The 24,447-nt window shown below is 45.0% G+C and overlaps 1 protein-coding gene and 1 long non-coding RNA gene across 2 annotated transcripts; both read right to left on the bottom strand.

Annotated features, from left to right (window-relative positions):
• Positions 1–2,068: 2,068 nt before the first annotated feature.
• Positions 2,069–17,298, bottom strand: LOC120043641 (transport and Golgi organization protein 1 homolog). The gene is made up of 24 exons (XM_038988195.1): positions 17,292–17,298; positions 15,087–17,183; positions 14,744–14,809; positions 14,520–14,653; positions 12,908–13,033; positions 12,758–12,779; positions 12,545–12,621; positions 12,362–12,439; positions 12,123–12,233; positions 11,596–11,667; positions 11,375–11,479; positions 11,141–11,257; positions 10,877–10,958; positions 9,750–9,802; positions 9,536–9,626; positions 9,320–9,458; positions 8,943–9,135; positions 8,687–8,754; positions 8,285–8,373; positions 7,807–7,869; positions 4,541–4,615; positions 4,389–4,435; positions 3,016–3,364; positions 2,069–2,859 (listed from the first exon to the last, which is right to left on the bottom strand). Exons 1-24 carry the CDS (start codon positions 17,296–17,298, stop codon positions 2,600–2,602), a joined length of 4,521 nt encoding a protein of 1,506 aa, XP_038844123.1. The 3' UTR covers positions 2,069–2,599.
• Positions 17,171–23,526, bottom strand: LOC120043642. Its single transcript, XR_005476492.1, has 3 exons — positions 23,246–23,526; positions 17,839–17,895; positions 17,171–17,253 (listed from the first exon to the last, which is right to left on the bottom strand). It is a non-coding gene; the product is annotated as an uncharacterized LOC120043642 (long non-coding RNA).
• Between the last annotated feature and the right edge of the window lie 921 nt (positions 23,527–24,447).

Here is a 24,447-nt window from a genome sequence, read left to right as displayed (position 1 = left end):
AACAAATAACCTTCGATTCATTGCATGTGCATCTCTTATTAAAGAGACCCTGCAATTCCCGGTCGCCTCCACATGTGGTGTTACCTGCTCTCTTTCCGTCCTCTAACCACCCGTCAACACCCAAAAACCTTTCATTGTCCTCCCTCCTTCTCTAACTAGTCTTCCAGGGTTGGATTGACGCTCTTGTCTGATTTATAGTGTGAATGTGTGTAGCTATATAACCAATCTATAGACTTACAGGTAACTGACAAATGAGGGATACAAAGTATATTGAAAGCAGGTGCTTCCACACAGGTCTGGTTCCTGAGTTAATTAAGCAATTAACATCCCATCATGATTAGGGTCATGTATAAAATGCCCAGTTAAACATTATTTTGGCCCTCATGGCTAGAAGAAGAGATCTCAGTGACTTTGAAAGAGGGGTCTCAAAGGAGCATATGGGGTTTAAAGTGTGTGTGTGTGTGTGTCTCTCAGTCACCAGATCTCAACCCAATTGAACACTTATGGGAGATTCTGGAGCGGCGCCTGAGAGTGTTTTCCACCACCATCAACAAAACACCAAATGATGGAATTTCTCATGGAAGAATGGTGTCGCATCCCTCCAATAGAGTTCCAGACTTGTAGAATATCTAACTGTGACGTTTTCATTACGCACCAAACTGCCAAGTGGGACTAAGATGAAACGCTCATTTTCATTTTCTGTCAAGTGCCTAATGAACACCACCCTGGCTATTATACATTTTTCACACAAACGTTCCTCTGACCCAAACTGTACTCCTCTGGCTCACTTTTCTCTGAGCACAGTATGGTCTAACCCAAGGATCAGCCTGCTTTGTTACACACAGCTTATTTAAAGCCTGGTTTGGGCGGGACATGGCGAGCTAACCATGCCCCTCTGCTCACTTAAGGAAATGTAAAATGTAAATATCCACACCAGCACGGTATGGTTTGGGTCGGCACGATAGTGTGAAAATGCTGTTAGTATAGTTATTAGATGACCTGCTGCTATTGGATTCCTTGCCTGTCCCCTTCTTGGTTTCATTCACCTGTTCAATAGACAATGGTCATATCCCAAATGGCACCCTGTTCCCTATATAGTTCACTAATTTTCTATGGAGAGCCCATGGGCGCAGCAAATAGGTCTCTTTGTCTTCCTGGCGCATTGTAACCAGCTTACACATGTCCTGGCTTAACCCCTCCACTTCTCCTCCACTTCTTTCCCTTCTGATTCCCCTCTTTCTGTATTTCTTTTCTGTCTCTCTCTCTTCCGTCTCCGGCTGGTTCACTGTTAGAGCGAGTACCAGCCTCGCATGGTGTTTGAGATAGACACTGACACCAACACTATAAAGAGGAGGCCTGGCATTTACAAGCAGGTGAAACACTTTTGGTTACAGTACTACATACGCACAAACATTTGACTTGTTTCACACGCACATTTAGGGAGAAACTATGTGTGCACAGCATACATACACACACGCAGTCACACATTGTTGGATTAATGATACACAGCAATACATACAAACAAACCAAGTCATAATTGTTTCTGTAAATTGCTCTGGATAAGAGCATCGGCTAAATGACTCAAATGTAAAATGGTGTACATGCGCTGTCTGCAAACATACACTACAGTGCATTCGGAAAGTATTCAGACCCCTAAACCTTTTCCACATTTTGTTATGTTACAGCCTTATTCTAAAGTGGATTAAAAAATAATGTTGTCGGCGGGTACAAAGAAACGTTCTGGGACCTACAGAGAGTAAAACATTTCTAACCAAAGCAATGATACATTTAATGCAAATAGTCTTTAGTCACGTGCAACATTTTTTTGTTATTTTCTTTTTATTGAAAATAAATAGATAAATGTGATGCATTCCTGATGTAACATAAGAACAAAAAAAGAAACAAATGTGAAGGTCATATGACAGGTGTTCAGTTAGTGGGTGATTACTGGCTTTTCACATGTAATACAGCTACCCATACAAAACAAAATGCAGTCAGACATTTCCTTTCAAACTAAAATGGATCACAAAAGTTGTCATATGCTTCATATGAACAATAGACAACTACCTACCAGTTTTATTAATAAAATATCCTAAGAACAGCAAATACATCTTTGACTTTCAACTTACACAACTTTCCTTTTCAGTTCATTCTGAAGAGAGTTTGGGGAAGAGTTAAGATAATATGGTACTTCTGAAATGATCGATCAAGCAACCCAAAAGCTTGGGGTCCATTTATTTTGAATAATTTCCACAGGAAACCATGATAACATTGTGAAATTAATACAAAATCAACATAATACCCTTTGAAAAACTTAAAATCCTCAGTCATACAATAGAAATGTTATTGCACAATAGGACTTGCAGAGTAACAAGCCTCAGTTCTACTCCTCTTCAAGTCATTATTACATTTCAGACACGAAACATAAGACATTGATTTTCTGATGCTTTAATAGGAACACTAACTTTTTAGATACTTCTGTTGTTTGCAAGTATATCATATGATATTTATTTTCAGCCAATTAAAAACAAAAGGAAAAAATAAAGAGATGAATCGTGGTTGATTAAATGTAGCCAGGTCGTTAACGGTTGGCAGGTGTCTAAGGCTCTGCCATGGCAGAGCTGACTGAGTCCTGGGGGGCAGCTGTTGCCTGCTGGGAGCTGTAGTCTTGCCCCTGGCCCTGGGGGCCAGCGTCGGGCTGGGGGCCCACTGAAGAGTCATGGCCATGTGGGACCTGTGGCTGCACAGGGAAGTCTTTGGGGCCGACATGAGGAGGGAATGGGGCCACCCCAGGGGGCAGGTGTCGGAGTGGGATGAAGTGATCAAGTGGTCCATAGTGCACGTAGGTATGTGGGGGTCCTATGGGTCGGGCCATAGGAAGGTAGAAGGAAAAATGAACATACAAATATAACACTGTAGTACCAACATAACAATAGCATTGCTAACCACAACTGAAATACTAATAGCAAAGACTCAACTTGAGATAAAAGTTGGCGGCCAGAATTCACCACCTACCGAATGGAGGAGGCACCGGTCCATAGTGAGGAGGTGGAGGAAGGTACCGGTTGTGTGGGGAAGAGGGACCGTAAGCACCAGGAGGTGGAGGCCGATGTCCGGGTGGTATCATTGGACCAGGCGGGTGTCCGTTAGGCGGTGGGGGTCCAGGAGGCATCATGCCTGAGTGTCCGTTGTCTGGTCGGTACACGGGAGGCATGAAGGGTGGGGGAGGAGGGATGTGGTGTGGTCCGGGAAGGGGACGGTGGCAGTGTCCGGAGGGATGGCTGATGACTGGTCTGAGGCTTGAGTCGAGGGGGGAGCTGATAGGAGAGACCAGCAGGGAGCCAGGACCCTGAGGTCGAGAGTTCTGGAGGAACACAAAAAAATATTAAAACAAAGAATAGCAATAGGTCCATTGTGCTTGTAGCCCTGCTGCTGGCACCAACAATGAGAGACCCTTTCATCTGATTCAAACAGTTTCGTTAGGTTAGAACAAAACAAACAATTATGCACTGGTGAGAAAGACAACAATACCCCACAATAATAAGTCAAGTTACACAGTCCCACAAGAATCACACGACCAAGTTCCACACACTGATTCAGAATCAGGACCGTTTCCACAAAGCATTAACCTCAAACACACACAGCTTTAAATGACAACACATTTGAGATATCCATCATGTAGTTGTGCTGAAGTTATGGCTTTGTAGAACAGTGTCACCAATTCATTCAGTGGGGGTCAGAGGGAGGGTGTTGTAATATAGGGAAAATATAAAAGGAGCTTACAGATGGGTCACGGGAAGCGGCAAAGGTCTTCAGACTTCAATGGGAGTAGGGCGGCAAAACGCAAGCAGTTTCGCAAGTGGCGCCATTCGTGGTACTCACTCCAGTGAGCGGCGACGCTGGCTCTACGCTCAAGGCTTCAAAATATGCACGGTTGACCAATGAGCAGAGTTCTTCTCGCCAACCAACCAACCAACCAATGTTTTAATCACAACCGCCGAGCTGACAACAACCGGGACCGCTGGCATCTACACACGGTAGGCAGAAATGTTCAGTTTACCGCAGCCGTCAGTAAGCGCCTTAAAACAAGCAACCACACATGTCAGAATCCAGCCAGCAATGTTAAGTCTGACAACCATGTGACGCCACTACCCAGCTGACTGCCACTCCAGCCACTGATCCACGGCTGGGGTAAGCATGCTCACACACACATCCGCATCCCTGCCACCGCTGCCTCGAACATAATACTCACTGCCTCTGGGTTCTCTGTGGAGGCCTGGGCCTCAGCCTGTGACTCTAGTGGAGCGGTCTGTTTAGTGCAAACACACCCACATGATGGAGGAACAGGGGGGAGAGATGCACATTGTCTCAAATTGACTGAAACTTACCGAGCTGCCCAGATTGCTTGGTGAGGATGTACGTGGGGCCATGGTGTCTGTGGAGGAACAAAGGGAAGAATGATTAGAGGAGATATAGGATAAGGGCTCGATTAGGGAATAATACCACATCAACCCTCATTGACAAAAAATACAATCCCTACCAGGTCTAGCAGCCACTGGGTGTTTGTGGTACGGAGAGTAATGGCGGCCGTGAGGGTCAGAGTGAGGTCGTGGTCCTGTTGGACAATAAATACACGGTGATACATCAACGTAAAACACTGCAATATTCTCGGATCTTCTAGAATGCTAACCTTGGCTCTCCTGGTTGTCATTAGGCACTTGACTCTAGACCACGTTACTGGTTCATGCTACCATCTATTTATAGCAAAGTCTGGTCTATTTGCAGTCCGAGGAAAATGTTTGGTCATGTCATGGTAGGATATTATTCTTCCAGAACTAGAAGTACCAGTATCAGAATATTTGAGATTCTTCAAAGAAGCCACCCTTTGCCTTGATGACAGCTTTGCACACTTTTGGCATTCTCTCAACCAGCTTCATGAGGTAGTCACCTGGAATGCATTTCAATTAACCTTGTTAAAAGTTAAATTTGTGGAATTTCTTTGCTTCTTAATGCGTTTGAGCCAATCAGTTGTGTTGTGACAAGGTAGGGGTGGTATAAAGAAGATGGTCTTTTACCAAATTGGGCTAAGTCCATATTATGGCAAGAACAGCTCAAAGAAGCAAAAAGAAACGACAGTCCATTACTTAAAGACATGAAGATCAGTCAATCTGGAAAATTTCAAGAACTTTTAAAGTTTCTTTAAGTGCAGTCGCAAAAACCATAAAGCTCTATGATAAAACTGGCTCTCATGAGAAACGCCACAGGAAAGACCAAGAGTTACCTCTGCTGCAGAGGATAAGTTCATTAGAGTTACCAGCCCAAATAAATGCTTCAGAGTTCAAGTAACAGACACATCTCAACATCAACTGTTCAGAGGAGACCACGTGAATCAGGCCTTCATGGTCGAATTGCTGCAAAGAAACCACTACTAAAAGGACCCCCATAAGAAGAGACTTGCTTGGGCCAATAAACAAGAGCAATGGAGATGAGACTGACGGAAATCTGTCCTTTGGTCTGAAGAGTACAAATTTGAGAGTTTTGGTTCCAACCTTCGTGTCTTTCTGAGACGCAGAGTAGGTGAACGAATGATCTCCATATGTGTGGTTCCCACCGTGGAGCATGGAGGTGGTGTGGTGTGATGGTGCTTTGCTGGTGACACTGTCTGTGATTTATTTAGAATTCAAGGGACACTTAACCAGCATGGCTACCACAGCATTCTGCAGTGATACGCCATCCCATCTGGTTTGCGCTTAGTGGGACTACCATTTGTTTTTCAACAGGACAATGACCCAACACACATCAAGGCTGTGTGAGGGCTATTTGACCAAGGAGAGTGATGAGTGCTGCATCAGATGGCCTGGCCTCCACAATCACCCGACCTCAACCCAATTGAGATGGTTTGGGATGAGTTGGACCCCAGAGTGTAGGAAAAGCAGCAAACAAGAGCACAGCATGTGGGAACTCCTTCAAGACTGTTGGAAAAGCATTTCAGGTGAAGCTGGTTGAGAGAATGCCAAGAGTGTGCAAAGCTGTCATCAATTCAAAGGGAGGCTACTTTAAAGAATCTCAAATATATTTTGATTTGTTTAACACTTTTGGTTATTACATGATTCAATATGTGTTGTTTCATAGTTTTGATGTCTTCACTATGATTCTACAATGTAGAAAATAGTAAAAATAAAGAAAAACCCTAGAATTAGTAGGTGTGTCCAAACTTCTGACTGGTACTGTGTGTATGTGTATATACAGTTGAAGTCGGAAGTTTACATACAGTTAGGTTGGAGTCATTAAAACTCGTTTTTCAACCACTCCACAAATTTCTTGTTTACAAACTATAGTTTTTGCAAGTCGGTTAGGATTACGTTCATCTCTAGGAGACAGAACGTGTCTCCTTTCTGAGCAGTATAACGGCTGCGTGGTTCGATTACAGGCTCAAAATGGCCAGAAACAAAGACTTTTCTTCTGAAAGGCCAGCATCCCGGTGTCGCCTCTTCACTGTTGACGTTGAGACTGGTGTTTTGCGGGTACTATTTAATGAAGTTGCCAGTTCCTCAACGTGTGAGGCGTCTGTTTCTCAAACTAGACACAAATGTACTTGTCCTCTTGCTCAGTTGTGAACCGGGGCCTCCCACTCCTCTTTCTATTCTGGTTAGAGCCAGTTTGCGCTGTTTTGTGAAGAGAGTAGTACACAGCGTTGTGCGAGATATTCAGTGTCTTGACAATTTCTCACAAGGAATAGCCTTCATTTCTCAGAACAAGAATAGACTGACGAGATTCAGAAGAAAGTGCTTTGTTTCTGGCCATTTTGAGCCTGTAATCAAACCCACAAATGCTGATACTCCAGATACTCAACTAGTCTAAAAGGAGGCCAATTTTATTGCTTCTTTAAATCAGGACAGTTTTCAACTGTGCTAACATACTTGCAAAAGGGTTTTCTAAAGATCAATTAGCCTTTTAAAATTATACACTTGGATTAGCTAACACAACGTGCCATTGGAACACAGGAGTGATGGTTGCTGATAATGGGCCTCTGTACGCCCATGTAGATATTCCATTTAAAAAATAAAATGTAAAAAATAAAAGCCGTTTCCAGCTACAATAGTAATTTACACATTAATGCATACACTGTATTTCTGATCAATTTGAAAATAAAATGCTTTTCTTTCAAAAACAAGGACATTTCTAAGTGACTCCAAACTTTTGAACGGTAGTGTATATTTTAAATATATATATATACAAATGTATGGAATGCAGTAATAACACAAGGGAAAGCAAAGGCTGAAGCTTTAGTAACCTAACGAGTTGCCACACACATATGATCTCACAACAGCTGAACACAACAAAAACACCACCATAGTACTGAAAGAGCAAGAGGGATGCAAGAGCGGTTATTCCAAATTGTGAAAGCAAACGAAGGCATGGGAACATTCTGGATCGTCTGAACACGCAAACACAGGTGAGAAAGATGGGTATGGCAGTAGAGGGAGAAAAGATGGCAGTGAAAGAGACAGGAAAGAATGTCTTCGAAAATCAGAGAGGACGTAATTAGAAGACAAACATTAGGAAGAGGAAAAGGTCAAATGGGTACCAACTAGGAGCAGGAGGAGAGCAGTAGGAAGAAAAATAAGGGAAATTATTGAAACACCACAGCGGAGGTAAAGACAGGGAAAAAGGAAAGGTGAAAAAGAAGCGGGGAGTCAGGGCATACAAGGGTGAACAAGGGGGGGGTGGTTGATTGGCTGAGGGATGGTACTGCTCGGCCAATCAGGGCCAAGGCTGTCCGGGGCGTGGGTTCAGGAGACTCACGGTAGGGCTTGTTCCTTCGCCCCACAGGGGGAGGGGGGGGCACCCGTGAACTTCTTACAGGGCCTGTACGAATCACCTGTTTAGCAAAACCATTTAACAACAAAACACTCAGCCAAATACCACTCTCAGTCTCTCCACATTGGACCAGCTACAAGGAATTCAAATCAAAACCCCAGGAAAACATGCATTTCAGAGGGTGGACGTCAAACAGCAGATGAGGTATCAGACAGTCAAAAAGTCCAAGATCTAATTTGAAACGCAGTCACAGATGATATCCAACCGACAAGACAATAGAAATGGTCAGGAACGTTACAGAACGTTCAGATAGAAATATGATTCTCTGTCCTCAAGAATAGAGTCATATCAGCCCTATTCATTTCATTTCTACGTGCAAGTTATGTTCTTACGATTTTGCCTTTTCTGAATGCACCCCAGACGTGCCAGTACTAAATAACGTGAACTGAGGATTGGTTCTTACCTCGTCGGAGAGGCATGGGAGCCATCCCAGGGGTGGGCTTGAACAGAGGCCTACAGAGCTCCTTCAGGTTGCTGGACATGTCAGTCAGTCTAGGGTGAAAAAGAGAACAGGCATTTAGATTCTCAATACTGTACCTCCAAATCTAGACTAATACAGCTTACTGCATTGCAAAACTGTGACCAAAACACTTGCATTTGTGGCCCTTCGACTTGGCAGTGCAACCTTTGGTTCACAATGTGCCTCTTTTTACTTTACTATTATGACTAATTCAAAAAGTAAATGTGAGATTGACCAAAAATAAACCAAATCAAAGGATCTGCCTGTCTCCATTTTGAGTGAGCAATAGGTGAGCCCTGCTTTGGTATAGCCCAATTGAGTCTGTTGTATTAGTGTTGCACTCACAAGTTACGAATGTTAGTTGTTTCCTTCTTCTCGTCGAACAGAGCTCGCTCTGCGGCGCGTGCAATCACCTAGAGAGAACGAAGAGACATTTAAAATCTCCTGTTATGGACTAAATTCACCTTACAAATGACTGGCCAAACAGAAGACTTAAAAAAAAAAATCCTGATCCTAATGTCTGTGCCATCGATGGGGGTTGAGAAATGAGACATTTGTTGTTTCTTTAACAAATGGACTAATAAAGTTGTATTGTACAAACCCAGTTCTCGTGAGATTTCTGCTCCTGCTCAATGATCTGAGCTTTGTAGAACTTCTCGGTCCATTTCAGCTCGTCCTGGATCTCCTTAACGCGCTGCCTACACACCTTGACCTCTTCCTCTAGGGCCTTGCCGTCCATCTCCGTCAGCCGGTCTTCCTTGTTGGGGCGCTCAAACTCCTCCTTGGTCAGCTTCCTGTAAGGCGACACACAAATTAAATCAAACTATTTAAAGACCATTTGAAAACCTCAAACCTCACAGTAAAAGAATACAGTAAAAGACAAGGATTTTTTTATTTTTTTACATGCTGTGGAACCATGGAGAACAAACCCTACTATGGTATTAACACATGAACTGCACTGCTTCTGATTCCACTTACTGCTGCAAAGCGTTCTCCTTCTGCTGGTACATCTCTGTCATGATGTCATTCTTCTGCTGCAGGGTCTTGTACTGGTTCTCCAGGTGGTTCTTGTCACTTTTCACCAACAAGATGTCATGCTCCAGCTTCTGAAATTGCTCTGTGGTGAAAACAAGTTGATAATGTTGAGAGAGAAAAGGCAGTGATGCATATCAAATTCTAGTTGCTGGGACATACCTTCCAGCTCTTTCCTGGACTTCTCTTCGTTCAGCAGCTTGGTCATGAAGCGATCGCGCTCTTCCTCCACAACAGACAGAGTGGTCTGGACCTGTGGAAAGTTCTTCCAACAGTTAGTGGAAGAGTTGACACACTTCTTGGTTCTGAGCACAAGTTTTACCTGCCTTCAGGTACACAGAAATCTGGGTCCGTTCAAGAAAGAACTCAGTCTTACCCGAGAGACATCCATCATTTGCTTATGGCGGTTTTGGATGATGGTCTGCTTGTCTGAAACAAATAATTGTAAACACAGTGACACGTTTCAGGAAAGTAGGCGTATGTCGCGCGTCAATACTTCACAGGAGAGGCATTTGAATGTATAACTATCAAAATGCGTTTTTGGGGGCAAAATGCCTTCTGGTACGTGAACTTCCATGTGCCTTAATAACAAACTTGCATGCCATCCGTAAATACGAATAAAAATGGTCAACTATGAGCAGAGTTAGTTTAGCCACGGAAAAAGGAAGGAACCTTCCCTCTAGCCATGATTGGCTGAGATAATGGATGAGCTGGACGCGCCATGAAACGAGTTCGGATTGGTCTGCCATGTAGCACGCTTCTGTCTATAACATGAGCTTCTCAGTATGTGTAAGTAACCCTTTCTAATGCAGCTTTTTTGAAAGATAATCTCCACTTTTAGGAGACCCAAGTTTTGAAATCAGTGGACTGTCCGGTGGAAGCAGAGTATGATAGCTAAGGAGATGGAGAAAATTGTGTGGTTTGATTGCAAATATGCAGAGGCAGTCGAAAATAGAACACATAGAAGGCTGTTGTATAAAACACCTGTCTCCAGAATACATCTTCAAACTAAGGGAAACCATTTTCAGATATAAGTTTCTAATTTTGTCAGAAAGTCGTTTTCTCATTGCAAAATAAAGCATATTGTTAGCTAGCTAACAATATGTGTGAACAATGCTGAATGGGTATAGACAAAGAAGAGCTCTCCAGTATGGGTTACAAGTTTATCAACTTTCAAAGCAGAATTACTTTCCCATTGTTCCTCAACTGTAGTGTATGATATACCATTTTGATGCTCCGAGTCTCTACTTTAATCCAATGTAAAAAAAAACACAATTTAAAATTTTGCTACATAAGACCAAATCACATGACAGTATCCTAATCAGAGAAGGCTGGTGGGAGGAGCTATAGAAGGACTGGCTCACTATAAAGGCATAAATGGAACGGAGTCAAGCACACTGTTTCCATGTATTTGGTTCCATTCCAGCCATTACAAGGAGCCCGTCCTCCTATAGCTCCTCCCACCAGCCTCCTCTGATTAGGACACCGTGTCAGGTGACTTACCGTTAGAGGCTACCCCGTTAGCAACAACTCCACCTTTCAGGTCATCGCAGGCCTCCAGATCTCCTAGCAGGTCAGATAGAACCTGCCAGAGAGGTTGAGAACCACCAATTGATACATTACACTTTTCCCCTGGAATCAGTCAAGAAGTATTTTTTTGGAACATAATACAGGTGACATGTTTCTTTGTCATCAGGGTGCATTTGAGAAGGTGTGAACAGGAATTGATGTGTGTAACAATATCGTAACGTGTAAAAAAAACTCTACGTTGTGGTCCTTCTGAAGGAGGGAATCCTCCAGGTCTTTCTGGGACTTCTGGTAGACTTTGATCTGCTCGCTTGTCTCCCTGTGCTTCTCCTCCCACAACTTGGCAGCATGGTGCAGCTGTAACAAGGAAATTAGGTCATCAGGACGGTGCAATGCAGGCCCTGCATGGCCAATGAGTCCTACACAATGTCATGAGGCTTAAAGTGTGAATCGTTGTTCCATATTGGTACTCACCGAGAGGTTCTCCTCCTTCAGGGTGGCAATATCCTTCTCCAGAACCTGGACCTGGACATTCCGGGCATCTTCGCGGAGTTTGGCTTCATCCATCAGAATGGTAGACTACAGATTCAATGATAAGGATAATGAAAAGGAAATAAACACCTTACATTTGATTGTTGCAATGTTAATATATTTGACATATTTTCATTGGGCCTGTTCACTTATATGACCTATACCTTCGACAGTGCATCCTGGGTCTTCTTCTTGCTGCGCTTCAACTTCTCAATGGTTTTGTCCATTTCGGACATCTATGGGCAAAGATAATGATAAGCATAATGACAACCATCTTTCTCTGTCCTCATCAACGAGCCATCCTATTTAGGATAGTAGCTGGCTAATAGTAGCTGCCTATGCTGTCTACATCACGAAAGCAACTGCTCTCTAGGGTATCTCTCTCTCATTTGCAGGCTGTCCCTTTCTCTCTGTCTGCCCGCGCAAGTCCATGCAGCTGTAGGTGCAATGGATTGTGGTCATTTTAGTCAATTACCACATTTTCTGCACTAAACTATGTGGAATATTTATTCTCCTGTTGAAAACTACAACGTCCCGAAGTATGTGCTTGATTTGATTTCTCTCTAGAGAAACGGCACATTGAGCTCACATAATAAACTAACTTAATGGAATTCAAATAATTGAACCGACGTCAGAGAATTGGTTGTTCTGAAACATTTTAATTACAGCTAAATCGCTCAATACTACTCACCATATCTTCATGTTTCGCAGTATTGGCCCGCTCTTTGTCAAAGGATATGGCGTGTAAGTTATTTTCCTCGTCCAGGCGCTCATTTTGTCTCTCCATCTCTTGCACAATATTCTATTGGACAGAAAAAGAAAATGCGTAGTCAATTTAAACACTATGGAGAAGAAAAAAATAATAAAAGATCTAATAATTGTCAGCATGACAATGACATGTGATCAAGATAATATTTTTTAGAGACTCACCTCCAATTCCTGGATCTTTTCCAGAGATAAAGTGGCAGATTTTTCAGACAGCTTTTGCTTTTCTTTAAGTTCTTCGCCCTGAGGGGAACCCAGTAGAAATATACTGTCAAAACATTATGTACCTTAATTCACATTGAACTCAAAAGTCTGGATCTTAGTCAGTGAAAAGTCTCTGCAACTTACCTGTTGCTGCAGTTCAGCGACCTTTTGGAGTATCTCCTTCTTCTCTTGTTCAAGCTTTTTCATCCTGTCCACCATTTCTTTTTCAGTAGCGAATAAAAACCATGACAAGAGTATGAAATCAGACATGGTTTACACATGACAAGAACACCAGCCTGTAAGCAATATGAATGAGGATTCACTATGCACCCTAAATAGCCAGAGAGAAGAACTTACTTAGATATGACTTGCTTTTGACCTGTGAGAAGGAAAAGAAAAGTGGCAGCAAACAGCCTCCTCAACGGTAGCATACAATACATCATAGAATAACATAAAGCAATCAGATGATGAAATTATGAAAGCAGTAACTGTGCAACAACGACTTACAGATAGAATGCTCCTCCAGAAGAGGAAGCCGATGACCCCGGCACCTGCAGTGATCAGCACGGGTTCACAGGACACGCCGTAGAAGTCTGGACCTGGCTTCCAGTGCTCTGGCAGGCTGGTGACCATCTGGGGAAAGACAGGTCCAATCAGTGTTACTACAGAACATGTCAGGCTTAGCAAATAAGTTGGGTAATAGCTGGGCTGAGATGACAGAAGAAAATAAGTGATGTTAAAAACATTGAACTAAACCATCAGGCATTCCAGTGTTCTGTTTACAAGCATGGCTAATGGTTATCCCACTGAGCACCCTCTCAGTCAATGCAGAGGCATATCTTCAGATCAAATCAAGGTGGGTTTAGAAATAGACGTAGCCTATAACCTAGTTGTTGATCAAAATCAATAGAGAGAAGATTTGCCTTGACCTTATGCAATTAATGGGGATTGGATTGGACTGGGGCCCTACCACTGTCCAACCATGGTGACCTTTGCACAATACAGAACTTCCATCGCAGTCGCTCAGTGAAATTCAGGGATTGGCTAAATTAATCACCACAGAGTGGATCTAACTAACAAGCCTTAGGCCTATGTGGATTTAGAGTGCAAAAGATTGCATCATGTAGCCTTTCATCCTGTAAAATGTCCAATAAACAAAACAGATGATTACATAACATATCACTGGACATGAGCCACATGTAGATTTTAATGGCATGTAACCTCAAGTGATAGTTATGTAAGGGGAAGCTGTCAAAGGAAAATTCAACAACTTGAAGGCACCTCTCGATCTGAGACCCAGATATAGGAAGAACGGATACTGCTAGTCTGGAAAGTGAGCCATTTTTTAAATGAGGAAGAGGACAGGCAAATGAAGTTGCCAACAAGATTCAGTTTCAATGTAGCTAGCTAGCCAGCCATGTGGCGGCCTAAGACTTGACTAGCCAGCTAGCTACATTGTAGCCAACTACTTACATATCGAAGTACAAGACAGTACAAGACAGACAGTTGATCAGATTCTGTCATCAGGGGCAAAGTGGGTAAAGGGGTTGTTTCTTCCGAATCCATCGCTACTGTACGTTACTTTAACAGTTGAGCTGGCTATCTAGTTAGTTTGGCTTGTGACTTGCAATGCAACTCGTTTGCGTAAACCAACAACATGTCTACTAGCCTCCTTTTAGAGTTCTGAACGTGATTACTTTCTAAGCAAAACGCACAAAGCCTGGTAAAATGAGCGGGGGTATCATTTATATCCCACTCAATAAGCAAAACACCGGCTGTGGACACTTAACTTCAGTCTACACTTCACTAGAACAAGTCAACAAAAAATGGGAAAGGATCACTGAACCTGGGCTGCATTCAGTACGTTTTTACGTTCTGGAACGTTTAATTTAACGGAAACGGTGCTGTACTCAACTACCAGTTGAAAAAAGGGGAAGGGTTGGGTAACGCTGTCAGCATGGCAAATGCCGCCCCCCAAATAAAAATAATACATGCATTGTCCCAGCAATAATAAAATAAGTATGAATACTTGAGTCCTAAGCACTACATGCAGGCAATTAGTCAATTACAATAGGAAGGAAAGCCCATTCACAAGAGAGAAATACATGAAGTAACTTACCATAACACCATATATTCCAAGATACTCATAAAACAGGGTGACGAGACGACCAGATAAAATTAGCACTGATACGAATGATGAACCACTCTGCTCATCTTCATGGAAATCAGTGACAGGAGGTGACTCCAGAGATCCTGGAAATACAGCACAAGCAAATTAGGTTAATGCATACAGTTTACATCTCACCACAATTTCAAAAGTAGGGAAGTATAATGAACACCTACCTGAGGGAGGGTGATCCATGTCTACGCTAAGTCCCATGTCCAAGGTATTTTCAGACATATTCCCATCTTTTGAAACATTCAGAGAGGTTCAAACAGTGAGTAAATGTTCATGCATTGCAATCTAACTGGCATTGTCAGGAAGTGTATTTGTTCTGTCAACAGATTACTATTTACTTTGTTGTACTTCTTGGGCATTTCTTAAAGCTTATTCTGCAAACCAAATCTCCAGGCATTATTATCATGTCATTAGCAATGTATGAGACTTTCCAAATATTTATTTAACAAAAGGTTTTAATCCTCCTATACTCTGACATGAACATAAACTGAAAAAAAGCATTATTACCTGTGTCAGGGTGTAGTTGACTGCCCACTGCCATGGGAGCACTGTTTCTGGCCGTTGAGTACTTCTGACGCAGGGTGAACACCAATTTCTGGAAGTCGTCCAAGATGGAAGCTTCCTCAAGAAACTCACCAGCCTCCTGCTGCTGGTCAGCGTTCTCATGGGCATCCAGCATCCTCTCAATCTCATCCAGGATTGGGGTTTCAGAGGCTTCCAAAATGGCTTCCAGCACCGTTTCAATGTCCTCACTGACGTTTGTCTGGGACCGCCGGGCAGCCTTCAGCTCCAGGTCAAAAAACATGAACTCCAACCTAAAGAGGTTCTGAGGACCTAGAATCTTTTGGAGGCGCTCCATATCCTCCTCCTTGCAGCGGTCTCGCAATAGTCTCAGCCTCAACACATTGTCACTGTATTCCGCCTCTTTGTTTGGAAGGGGATCCAAAACTTTATCTTTAAGTGAGGGCATGTGGCTTTCAGCATCATTTTCAGTCTCATGCACCTCAGGTTCTATGTCAATAGCCTCGTCGTGTTGGACCACATCCAACACATCACTGGATACAACATCGGTTTGTGTATAATTATTGGGTTGCTCTGACCCAAATTCAGATAGACTTTCTGTGTCATTTTCATCAGTGTGCTCAGTTTTGGATGAAGACAATACTGCATTTTCATCCTCTAGCAACTCTTCCTCAATCTCTTCCCCCTCTAGGTGTATTGAATCCTCCTCCTCTATGGGGAGTTCTTGATGGCTCTCTTTCACCATTGTGTTTTTACTTGGATCTGGGACCTTCTGGTATGGTTCTCGAAATAGTCTGAAAAGCTCTGTACCACCCTGTTTAAAAGTATTCTCTACTTGTGAGAAATCTATTGACTCCTCTTTTTGTATGGGGAGTTCTTCAACAGCTTGTTTCTGCTCTGATTCGTTAATTTTACTATCAAAGTCTGAGAGCATGTCTGTCTGTGAGAGCTGTTTAGGGACTGGGCTGTCATCTTCTGTAAGATTCTCTGCTAAAGCCTCAGTGTGTTCACTCGCCTCATCAGCAGGAGGTGTTGAAGGTTCGATGACACCTTCTTCAGATTCATCCTCAAACTGCAACGTCTGAGAATCCTCATCAGGTACTTTGACAGCATCCTCACTGAAATTAGAGTCCGCAGGTTCCTCAAAGATTAGCTCAGAGGAAGTAGAACAGCCAAATGACTCCTTGGGTTCTTCAATTTTGGGAGGCTCCTCTGGTGTAATCTCACCTTCGTCATCATCCTCCTCGTCATCTTCCTCTGAACCGGCAACATAAGCTATTCTTTCCCCACCACTGACAATGTTAAAAACGGTATCACCAAATGCAGACCACAGGTTATTGTCCTTGGAGTCCTGTTTCTGTGTATGAGGTACCTCTGATAGACTGTCTTCCTCATCTGTCTGATCAGATTCCGGAATGTTCTCGTGTTCCAAATTAGAACTTTCTTCAGAAAAAGCCAGCAATGGAGTTTCCCTGAGATGATGATCACTTTCCTCATCCTGCTGATATTCAGTCTTGTCACTTTCCTTGTCATATGGAGTCACCTTCAAAGTGTCCTCATCATTGGAAGTGACAGCATCAAAAGTTATTCCAAGTGTGATTTTTAACTCAGGAATAGGTCTGCCTTCTGAAAAACCATCAGGTGCATTTTCTAACTCAGGATCATCTTTGGATTCAGGTTCTGAGGGGGTTTCTTTGATCTCACCTTCCTCTGGTTCAACAACACTGTACGGCACAGAGTCCTCTGTCCTCTGCTGATCTTTCTGAAGGTAATCTTTGATCCTCTCAGCTGTGGTCTCAAGTACAGTGTTAGATTCCACTCCCTTTGTGTCAAGAGTTTCAGGCTGAGGCAGAGAGGACTCTAAAGCCTCAAAATGTCTCAGATCATCATTATCTGGAACCTCTACAACCTTATCAATGTCCTCAGGTACATCCCTATCAATCTCATCATTTTCTAACAGTGTCACTTCAGGTGAAGGCTCATCCACTTCCACCGTGGTGCTCTCAGCACTTTTGTTTAGGTACAAAGTCTCTGTGGTTACTTGCACAGATTCCTCATTGTCTGTTAACAATAAAGAGGAACCTAACAGTGAATCAATGGCATAACTGTCAAACTTATCGTGTCCAGTGTCAAAGCAAACAATGTCGGTTTCCTGAAAAGAAAAAGAAAACATTGTTTGAGTCATACTACCTGTCATGTTCCTGACCTTATTTCCTTTATTTTGTCTTTGTTTAGTATGGTCAGGACGTGAGCTGGGTGGGCATTCTATGTTATTTGTTTCTATGTTTAGGTTGGTTAACTAGCCTGATATGGTTCTCAATCAGAGGCAGGTGTTTTACGTTTCCTCTGATTGAGAACCATATTTAGGTAGGCTATTCACACTGTTTGTTTGTGGTTCCTGTGTTAGTGTTTATGCCACACAGGACTGTTTCGTTTGTGAGTTTGTTCCTGTTCGTGCGTTCTTCGTTGTCTGTAAGTTCTCATGTTCAGGTCTGTTTACGTCGTTTATTGTTTTGTAGTTTGTTAAGAGTTTTTTCGTGTTCGTCTTTCTTTAAATAAATCATTATGTCTTCATACCTCGCTGCATATTGGTCCGATCCTTGCTCCTCCTCAGAAGAGGAGGAGAACGAACGTTACACTACCTATTTCAGAAAGAAGTTCAGTCATTCCAGACAATGTTTTAAGCGATGATGCATTGGCAGTAGTGAACTAGGCCTACATCTATTTATTGACTTACCTCAGCAGGAATCTCCAATTCTTTTTCAGTGTATATGTGATTGATTACGAGTTGGTCCTTATTGAAGTAACCAAAGCGGTTACCAACCTATTGTAAGAAATGGAAACAAAACAGAGAATGAAACATGTTAACAAAACAGAAAAAGCTTCAACATTCCTTCTTGTCACGCCCTGGCCTTAGTATTCTTTGTTTTCTTAATTATTTTAGTTAGGTCAGGGTGTGACATGGGGAATGTATGTGTTTTTTGTAGTGTCTAGGGTGGTTGTAAGGTTTAGGGGGTTTATTAGAGTAGTTGGGTTTATGTTTAGTATAGAAGTCTAGCTGTGTCTATGGTTGAGTGTAGGTATCTAGGAAAGTCTATGGTTGCCTGAATTGGGTCTCAATTAGAGACAGCTGGTTATTGTTGTCTCTGATTGGGAGCCATATTTAAGGCAACCATAGGCTTTAGCTGTTTGTGGGGAATTGTCTATGTCGAAGTGTTTTGTGTCAGCACTTATGTTTGTATAGCTTCACGGTCGTCAGTTTGTTGTTTTGTTCGTTGCTCTTCTAAAATAAAAGAAGATGTACTTTCCACGCGCTGCGCCTTGGTCCTCTCTCAGTCCCTTTGACGATCGTGACAGAATTCCCCACCAATGCGGGATCAAGCAGCGTGAAAAGCGGCAACAGGAGCGTAATATGGACTACACTACGTGGGAGGAGATCGACAGGTGGGCTATCGACCCAGGGCGAGTGCCGGAGCCAGCCTGGGATTCTCTGGCGCAGTGTGAGGAGGGATACCGGCGAATGGAGGCAGCACGACGACGCGGTAGGAAGCCTGTGAGTCAGCCCCAAAAATTTCTTGGGGGGGGGCTTAGAGGTAGTGGGCCGAGGGCAGGTAGGAGACCTGCGCCCACTTCCCAGGCTAACCGTGGAGAGCGGGAGTACGGGCGAACACCGTGTTACGCAGTAGAGCGCACGGTGTCTCCTGTACGTGTTCATAGCCCGGTGCGGGTTATTCTACCTCCCCGCACTGGTAGGGCTAGATTGGGCATTGAGCCAGGTGTCATGAAGCCGGCTCAACGCGTCTGGTCTCCAGTGCGTCTCCTCGGGCCGGCATACATGGCACCAGCCTTACGCATGGTGTCCCCGGTTTGCCTACATAGCCCGGTGCGGGTTATTCCACCTCCCCGCACGGGTAGGGCGACGGGGAGCATTCAACCAGGTAAGGTTGGGCAGGCTCGGTGCTCAAGGGAACCAGTACGCCTGCACGGTCCGGTATTTCCGGCGCCACCTCCCCGCCCCAGTCCAGTTCCACCAGTGCCTACACCACGCACCAGGCTTCCAGTGTGTCTCCAGAGCCCTGTTCCTCCTCCACGCACTCGTCCTATGGTGCGTGTCTCCAGCCCGGTACCACCAATTCCGGCACCACGCACCAAGCCTCCTGTGCGTCTCCAGAGTCCTGTGCATCCTGTTGCTGCTCCCCGCATTAGCCCTGAGATGCGTGTCCCCAGCCCGGTACCACCAGTTCCGGCACCACGCACTAGGCCTAATGTGCGTCCCCAGGGTCCAGTATGCCCTGTTCCTTCTCCCCGCACTAGCCTGAAGGTGCGTGTCCTTAGCCCGGTGCCTCCAGTTCCGGCACCACGCACCAGGCCTACAGTGCGCCTATTCCGGCCAGAGCCATCCGTCTGCCCAGTGCCATCTGAGCCATCCGTCTCCCCAGCGCCATCTGAGCCATCCGTCTCCCCAGCGCCATCTGAGCCATCCGTCTCCCCAGCGCCTATCTGAGCCATCCGTCTCCCCAGCGCCATCTGAGCCATCCGTCTCCCCAGCGCCATCTGAGCCATCCGTCTGCCCAGTGCCGTCTGAGCCATCCGTCTGTCCCGAGCCATTAGAGCCGCCCGTCTGTCCCGAGCCGTCAGAGCCGTTAGTCAGTCAGGAGCCGCTAGAGCCATTCGTCAGTCAGGATCTGCCAGAGCCGCCAACCAGACAGGATCTGCCAGAGCCGCCAACCAGACAGGATCTGCCAGAGCCGCCAACCAGACAGGATCTGCCAGAGCCGCCAACCAGACAGGATCTGCCAGAGCCGCCAACCAGACAGGATCTGCCAGAGCCGCCAACCAGACAGGATCTGCCAGAGCCGCCAACCAGACAGGATCTGCCAGAGCCGTCAGCCAGCCATGAGCGTCCAGATCCGTCAGCCAGCCATGAGCGTCCAGATCCGTCAGCCAGCCATGAGCAGCCAGATCCGTCAGCCAGCCATGAGCAGCCAGATCCGTCAGCCAGCCATGAGCAGCCAGATCCGTCAGCCAGCCATGAGCAGCCAGATCCGTCAGCCAGCCATGAGCAGCCAGATCCGTCAGCCAGCCATGAGCCGTCCAGCCAGGATCCGCCAGAGCCGTCCAGCCAAGATCCGCCAGAGCAGTCATCCAGCCAGGATCCGTCCCTCAGTCCGGAGCTGCCGTCCCTCAGTCCGGAGCTGCCGTCCCTCAGTCCGGAGCTGCCGTCCCTCAGTCCGGAGCTGCCGTCCCTCAGTCCGGAGCTGCCGTCCCTCAGTCCGGAGCTGCCGTCCCTCAGTCCGGAGCTGCCCCTTATCCTGGTGCTGCCCCTTATCCTGGTGCTGCCCCTTAGTCCGGTGCTGCCCCTTAGTCCGGTGCTGCCCCTTAGTCCGGTGCTGCCCCTTAGTCCGGTGCTGCCCCTTAGTCCGGTGCTGCCCCTTAGTCCGGTGCTGCCCCTTAGTCCGGTGCTGCCCCTTAATCCAGTGGGGTTAATGTGGAGGGTGGCCATTTGGAGGAGGCTACGTAAGCGGGTAGTGACTATGGTGGGGTGGGGACCACGACCAGTGCCGGAGCCAGTGCCGGAGCCATCCGTCAGCCAGCCATGAGCAGCCAGATCCGTCAGCCAGCCATGAGCAGCCAGATCCGTCAGCCAGCCATGAGCAGCCAGATCCGTCAGCCAGCCATGAGCAGCCAGATCCGTCAGCCAGCCATGAGCCGTCCAGCCAGGATCCGCCAGAGCCGTCCAGCCAAGATCCGCCAGAGCAGTCATCCAGCCAGGATCCGTCCCTCAGTCCGGAGCTGCCGTCCCTCAGTCCGGAGCTGCCGTCCCTCAGTCCGGAGCTGCCGTCCCTCAGTCCGGAGCTGCCGTCCCTCAGTCCGGAGCTGCCCCTTATCCTGGTGCTGCCCCTTAGTCCGGTGCTGCCCCTTAGTCCGGTGCTGCCCCTTAGTCCGGTGCTGCCCCTTAGTCCGGTGCTGCCCCTTAGTCCGGTGCTGCCCCTTAGTCCGGTGCTGCCCCTTAGTCCGGTGCTGCCCCTTAGTCCGGTGCTGCCCCTTAATCCAGTGGGGTTAATGTGGAGGGTGGCCATTTGGAGGAGGCTACGTAAGCGGGTAGTGACTATGTTGGGGTGGGGACCACGACCAGTGCCGGAGCCACCGCCGTGGAGGGAAGCCCACCCAGACCCTCCCCTAGACTATGTGCTGGTGCGCCCGGAGTTCGCACCTTAAGGGGGGGGTTATGTCACGCCCTGGCCTTAGTATTCTTTGTTTTCTTAATTATTTTAGTTAGGTCAGGGTGTGACATGGGGAATGTATGTGTTTTTTGTAGTGTCTAGGGTGGTTGTAAGGTTTAGGGGGTTTATTAGAGTAGTTGGGTTTATGTTTAGTATAGAAGTCTAGCTGTGTCTATGGTTGAGTGTAGGTATCTAGGAAAGTCTATGGTTGCCTGAATTGGGTCTCAATTAGAGACAGCTGGTTATTGTTGTCTCTGATTGGGAGCCATATTTAAGGCAACCATAGGCTTTAGCTGTTTGTGGGGAATTGTCTATGTCGAAGTGTTTTGTGTCAGCACTTATGTTTGTATAGCTTCACGGTCGTCAGTTTGTTGTTTTGTTCGTTGCTCTTCTAAAATAAAAGAAGATGTACTTTCCACGCGCTGCGCCTTGGTCCTCTCTCAGTCCCTTTGACGATCGTGACACTTCTAGACTGCAATGTTATCACATACAGTACCAGTAAAAAGTATGGACACACCGACTCATTCAAGGGTTTTTCTTTATTTTCTACATTGTAGAATAATAGTGAAGACATCAAAACTATGAAATAACACATATGGAATCATGTAGTAACCCCAAAAAAGTGTACAAAAAAAATATCTAAATATATTTTATATTCTTCAAAGAAGCCCAAATCAAATTTTATTGGTCACATACACGTATTTAGCAGATGTAATTGCGGGTGTAGCAAAATGCATGTTGTGTTGTTGAAACAGGAATGCTTTTACAACAGTCTTGAAGGAGTTCCCACATACAGTATGTTGAGCTCTTGTTGGCTGCTTTTCCTTCACTCTGTGGTCCAATTCATCCCAAACCATCTCAATTGGGTTGAGGTCGGGTGAATGTGGTCAAAAAGCCCTTACACAGCCTGGAGGTGTGTTGGGTCATTGTCCTGCTGAAAAACAAATAATTGTCCCACTAAGCACAAACCACATGGGATGGCATATCACTGCAGAATGCTGTGGTAGCCATGCCGGTTAAGTGAGCCTTGAATTCTAAATAAATCACAGACAGTGTCACCAGCAAAGCACCCCCACACCTCTTCCATGCTTCACGGTGGGAACCACCCATGCGGAGATAATTCGTTCACCTGCTCTGCATCTCAGAAAGACACGAAGGTTGGAACCAAAACTCTCAAATTTGTACTCATCAGACCAAAGGACAGATTTCCACCAGTCTAATGTCCATTGCTCGTGTGTCTAGGCCCAAGCAAGTCTCTTCTTATTATTAGGGTCCTTCAGTAGTGGTTTCTTTGCAGCAATTCAACAATGAAGGCCTGATTCACGCAGTCTCCTCTGATCAGTTGATGTTGGGCTATGTCTGTTACTTGAACTCTGTGAAGCATTTACTTGGGCTTCAATATGAGGTGCAGTTAACTCGCAGCAGAGTCTTCCTTTCGTGTGGCAGTCCTCATAAGAGCCAGTTTCATCATAGCGCTTGATGGTTTTTGCGACTGCACTGTTCTTGCCATAATATGGACTTGGTCTTTTACCAAATCTTCTGTGTACCACCCCAACCTTGTCACAACACAACTGGCTCAAACGCATTAAGAAGGAAATAAATTCCACAAATAACATTTTAATAAGGCACACCTGTTAATTGAAATGCATTCCAGGTGACTACCTCATGAAGCTGGTTGACAGAATGCCAAGTCTGTGCAAAGCAGTCATCAAGACAATGGGTGGCTACTTTAAAGAATCTAAAATATATTTGATTTGTTTAACACTTTTTTGGTTGCTACATGATTCCATGTGTTTTCCAAAGTTTTAATGTCTTTACTATTTTCTACATTGTAGAATAATAGTGAAGTAAAACCCTTGAATAAGTAGGTGTGTCCAAACTTTTGACAGGTACTGTAATTTAATATTAACTCATACTTACACTCCCTGCACATATATTTGTCCTTTGGCCTGAGAGTTTATAGTAGACATATATAGTCTCTCCTTTTTTAAATGACAGAAACCGACAGTCTGGTCCGGTGAAATCGCTGAAAGCTTTGCCCCGGCACAGGAGCACTGTGGAGAGGAATGATTCAAAGATCAGTTGTTTCACGCCTACCAAAGATTCCAGCCCATTACCTCAGCGTCCACCCTATGTGCCCCATGCACAATCAGGGCGTGAATAGAATACACATCACTAAAGTAAGCCTTGTTTTATCTGCTTCTCTTTTTACAGAGCCAGAGTATCCAAAAGGAAAGCCAAGCATTAAGGGTAAATATAATATTGTTTTTGTCTTGATAAGGTAGATGTAAAAAGAGAAGAACTTGCAAGCAGAGGGTTTAATGACATGCCAGTATTTTATGTCAACAATAGCTAGCTTTATAGCTAACCAGGCCTATAATCCATCTTGCAATTTGCTTCCTAAACCAACACAGAAGTGTGATATATTAATGGTCAGTTTAGTAAGTAACTATAGTAGTTGATTACAATTAAGCTCACATCTATATTATTGTGTGTAGCTAGCGAGTTAGTTAACTAAGAAGACTGCCAGATCAATTAGCAAGTTGTCATGTAGTTAGTTAGTCAATGTTCACAAGTTTGGATTAGCTATGGGCCCTTGTGTAGCTTTGCCTTTGGGTTCAAGAAAATATATAGGCCAAAAGCTTGTTTACATGGTGCAAGCTACTAATGTAGTTACTACAGAAACACAGTTATTATAGTTCCAGAATTTGGCAACTAGTCAGGCAGTAGCCAACACAGGCCGAGACTTCGATTCGGCTACAACTAAGCAAGCTTAGGTTATTATGCAATGGCAGTGTAAAGACCCTCGGTTTATAAGCGTGGAAATCGACTCTGCCGCACGAGCATGCTTTTGCGGCACAGTCGATAGCGTGCTGGACTTCGGGCTAGAAGGTCGAGGGTTCGAGACCTGCTCCCTGCCTGTTTCATTACAGTATTTACAACTAACGTTAACGATAGTTGCGCTAGGTTAGCCGAGTTCATTCCCTTGAAATGACAACGCCGGTCAAGCTAGCTAGCTATGGAAAGATGGAAGCATCCTGAAAGTTCGCTTGAGTTTAGCGCCAAGTACTTACTAATGCATTCCTCGTCTGCACTGTCTTGTTTTGCACACTTTGTACAAA

Source organism: Salvelinus namaycush, unplaced genomic scaffold (assembly GCF_016432855.1).
Source record: "Salvelinus namaycush isolate Seneca unplaced genomic scaffold, SaNama_1.0 Scaffold982, whole genome shotgun sequence".
Taxonomy (NCBI): Eukaryota; Metazoa; Chordata; class Actinopteri; order Salmoniformes; family Salmonidae; genus Salvelinus; species Salvelinus namaycush.
The sequence above is the reverse complement of the archived record's forward strand: the minus strand, read 5'-3'. Positions and strand labels throughout refer to the sequence as shown.